The sequence below is a fragment of the Myotis davidii genome, unplaced genomic scaffold, assembly GCF_000327345.1.
Source record: "Myotis davidii unplaced genomic scaffold, ASM32734v1 scaffold1491, whole genome shotgun sequence".
In the NCBI taxonomy this organism is placed as follows: domain Eukaryota; kingdom Metazoa; phylum Chordata; class Mammalia; order Chiroptera; family Vespertilionidae; genus Myotis; species Myotis davidii.
Genome location: NW_006282604.1, coordinates 490,586 through 494,773, shown reverse-complemented (window position 1 = coordinate 494,773; position 4,188 = coordinate 490,586). Strand labels below are relative to the sequence as shown.

Below are 4,188 nucleotides of genomic sequence, written 5' to 3'. Positions count from 1 at the left end.
ACAAAGAGCATAAATTCTCTACATCCTGGGTCAGCTACCTTACACCTCAGCCAAATGTATGACAATTGTGAAAGTCTTGAGGATGAATTTATTAGCTCTCCAAATAAAGAATTATAGTGCTTTGAACTACAGGGCAAATGGCTGATTTATTTGATACACAAGGAGGTTTGAAAATATTTCCTAATATAACAAATATTTTTTAATGTGACAAGAAACCTAATGTAAAAATCCTATCCTTTCCCTCTGGTTTACATATCAATTGTCCACATCATCATTTCCAAGGTTTCAGCCCTTATAAAAATACAGCTTCATTTCAAAGTGTATCTATAATGAGTAAGGACAAATTGGCCAATCTAATTAAGACCAGATGAAGCATGGCCAGTGTGGTTCAGTGGTTGAGCATCAACCCATGAACCAAGAGGTCCTGGTTCGATGCCATGGACCTCTTGGTTCATGGGTTGATGCTCAAGAAGGGGGCGTGCAGGAGGCAGACAAATGATGTGTCTCTTTCATCAATGTTTCTATCTCTCTGTCCCTCTCACTTCCTTTCTTTCTAAAAATCAATAAAAAAAATATTACAAAAAAATGAGGAAAAATTAATGAATGTTTCCTTGCACATAAGATCCTAACTAACTTCACTAATTTCATTTGATTCTCTAATAAACCAGATATGTAATCTTAGCTTTAGTATATATAAATTGTTCAGATGTCTAGATATACCTAAACAATCTCACAGTAAAGATTTTAGGCTTTCAACAATTAACAGTTTTAGAAGATGCAAAGACATAATAGTTGTACCAACACTAACTGACAAAAAAAAAAGAATCTATAAGACTGATTCAGATAAAGCACAAATTAGAGAAACAAAGAAAAAATAACTGATGACAGCTTCATGCTAAATTGAGACTAACAAGAATTTTAGTATATTTCTTTTACCAAGAAGCGAAGATATCAAGATTTAATGTAATAACTTTTCCCTCCTAGACTAATTCTGACTGAAAACTGCTATCGTTTGGTCTGAATACATAAAGAGACTAGTAAGATCAGGCCTGCTCAGAAGTCTAAGCTAGGAGATTGGGTGGGAGTGGGTAGAAACAGAGTGTCCCTCATAAATTCCATTACCTCCGGTGTGCCAACATTCTGCTCTGACTGTCACATTTGTCACCAGGCTAGACTTACAACCACCTGACTGGCAATGGTCTACCTAAGTAACTTTGAGTCTTGCTGTTCCATTTCTTGGTTCAACATAGATAACTGTGCAACCAAAAAAAACAAAACAAAAACCCTCTCAAAGTTCATCCAATTATAATTCTTATGTTAACCAAATTTGATTAGTCACCATTACTTACACTGAAAAAAAAACCTGAATTGACCAATCATTTATCTTTTATCTTAAAAAAAAGATTACTAGTGGGACAAAAGTAGGATATAGCTGTGAGTACATGAAACGGTTTATTCTTTTATTATTATTTAATTACTGTACTATTTTCCATAAGAACAACTGTAACCCTACTTTTGCCACACCCTGTATATGTGTTTTAAGATAAGTTGCCTCAAATAATTTTGAATTTATGTAAAATACTATAAATCAAAAATTGTTAGACCCTTTTTTACTTGAGTCCATCTTATATCAAAAAATGAATATTTTATATATATCCTAAATGGTTAGGATGCATCAGCAAGAAAGAAAAATTCTACCTTCATAGTACTTATAGTAGAGATGATTATAAAAAACAATGAACATAATTCCTAAGTAAATGATACCATATGTCAGAAGGTAGTTGTGGAAACAAGGAAGAGCAGAGTATGGAAATTTGGGGTTGTATTTTTCCTTGAAAAGTGATGAATTTAATGAGATTAAAGAGGAAATAGGAAGATTCTTCTATAGATTGTTCAGTATTGCTTGAATTTAACTTGCATTTATTGTTACTGCAAATTATAATAAATTTTAAAAAGAAAAAAAAATTATTCAAAAGTTATTTTTTTAAATATCTGATTAAAAACATTTCATTTAAAAGCCAATCAAACCCAACAACTGAGCAACTGGTGTAGCTCAGTTGTTGAGTGTTGACCATGAACCAAAAGGTCACTGGTTTGATTCCCTGTCACAGCACATGCCCAAGTTTCAGGTTTGATCCCCAGTAGGGGCATGCAGAGGCAGCTGATTGTTGAAGTTTCATCTCTAATCTAAGTTTCTATCTCTATATCTCCCTACCTCTCTCTCTAAAAACATCAATAAAAGCATATTTTTTAAAAAGCCAATCAAAAGGAGAGAACACTACGACAACAATTCATGGACTGTCTATGCCAGATACTGATTTCCACATATTAAGTTTAACTTCATAGATAAAGAGCCTTAAAATTTTAAAGTTACATCTCAGATCAATTAGGGGATAAAATGTAAGTAAAAGTTGAAGTCATACCTTTAAATAAATATTAGAATACTATTTTATCTAGCTGAAGCATTCTTACCATAATTTTATAAATGGAAAAATGAAGTTAAGTACATTTTAAATAGTCACATTAAAAAGAACAGAGATCATAGAAAATACTATCCTAATTCTATGATAAAAAAAAAGGAGAAATTAAATTTATGTTTACTTCTGCATATAAAACTAGAGGCCCAGTACACAAAATTCATGTGATCAGGGCCAATTGGGGTCTTCTGGTTGCAGGCCAGGGCCTTCTTTCGTTCCGCAGCACCCCCTGGTGGTCAGTGCACATCATAGCGAGTGATCAAACTGGTCAGTTGAACTCCCGAGGGGACACTTTGCATATTAGACTTTTACATATATGTAAATGATTGTAAAATGAAATGTGAAAGAAACTTATAAATTCAAAGAACAAATGTGAATATTATTGCCGAACTGAATAAGGACCACTAAACAATAATGAACAGTCTTCCCATCATCCTATATACACATTACTCTTTAGTTGTTTCAAACCTTTCCATCTTCAAAATTTTCTTCTCTACAGTTAGAGTTAGCAAAATAAGTACTTTTACGTTAAAATAGAAGTAATGGCCGAAACCGGTTTGGCTCAGTGGATAGAGCGTCGGCCTGTGGACTGAAAGGTCCCGGGTTCGATTCCGGTCAAGGGCATGTACCTGGGTTGCAGGCACTTCCCCAGTAGGGGATGTGCAGGAGGCAGCTGATCGATGTTTCTCTCTCATCGATGTTTCTAACTCTATCTCTCTCCCTTCCTCTCTGTAAAAAATCAATAAAATATATTTTAAAAATAAAATAAAAAAAAATAAAATAGAAGTAATGACTAAATGTCCTACAGTCACACAACAGAAAACAAAAACAAGGCAGAAATAACCAGTCACTAGTAGTTTATCTTTCTCTTTTCATAGAAAAGATTACCAAATGTTTAAGCTGAAAGGAACATTAAGATCTCCTTGTGTAACTCCCTTACTTTGCAGATTAAAAAAATCAAGCCCCAAGGAATGGCTTAATCAAGTCCCTACATGGCTTGTCTAAAGTCACATAGCTGGTAACTGGCACAGCTAGGACCAGATCCAAAGTCCAGGGATTCCCTTCAATACACTTTCATTAAAATAAGCTGTCCTGCTTCTCATACTATAAACCTCCCACATCTGTACATGGGGGAGGCTAGAGAATGGGGGGTTAGGGGAGAAGAGCTGGGATTGCCAAACAGTCACCTAATTTTAAGTTAAACATAGTTCACATGTAAACCTACCTATAGAAATCCCCAATGTTTGTGTAGTTTAACAAAATAAAAGGGAAAGCAGATAAGCTGTGTTCCGTATCTTGAAGATTTAGCCATTCCAAAACCAGATAATCCAAGTGAGAAGCCATGAAGTCTTCTAAATGTCTATATCCAAAAGTTTCAGAAACTTTTTCTAAAACCTATACAAATAAAAAAGAAGTCAATGCTTTAAGAAAATAGCAAACCAATATGTTATTTAAATCCTTGTTAATATTTACTAACAGTATAACTTTAAGCATTCATTTAACTTTTCTATATCTTGATTTGCTCATCTATAAGATGGGGATAATAAAAGTATCCACTTCAGCAAAACTAAATAAGAAAAATGTACTTAATATAATTAGCACCATGCCTGGCACATAGCAAGTTCTTAATAAATGTTAATAAAAACAGAAAAAGTTGAAATTTTAAACATTTAATTATATTCCAAGGGAAGGTCTAAAGCAGGAAGTGGTA

General features: G+C 33.7%; 1 protein-coding gene across 1 annotated transcript in view; it reads right to left on the bottom strand.

Moving 5' to 3' along the window:
• Positions 1 to 4,188, bottom strand: part of ATM (ATM serine/threonine kinase) — a 158,448-nt gene that overhangs the window by 105,974 nt on the left and 48,286 nt on the right. The window contains exons 26-27 of the mRNA XM_006753148.2: positions 3,703 to 3,872; positions 2,946 to 2,970 (exon numbers count right to left, since the gene is read on the bottom strand). Coding sequence (XP_006753211.1) covers positions 2,946 to 2,970; positions 3,703 to 3,872 — 195 coding nt within the window. The remainder of the gene's footprint in view (positions 1 to 2,945; positions 2,971 to 3,702; positions 3,873 to 4,188) is intronic.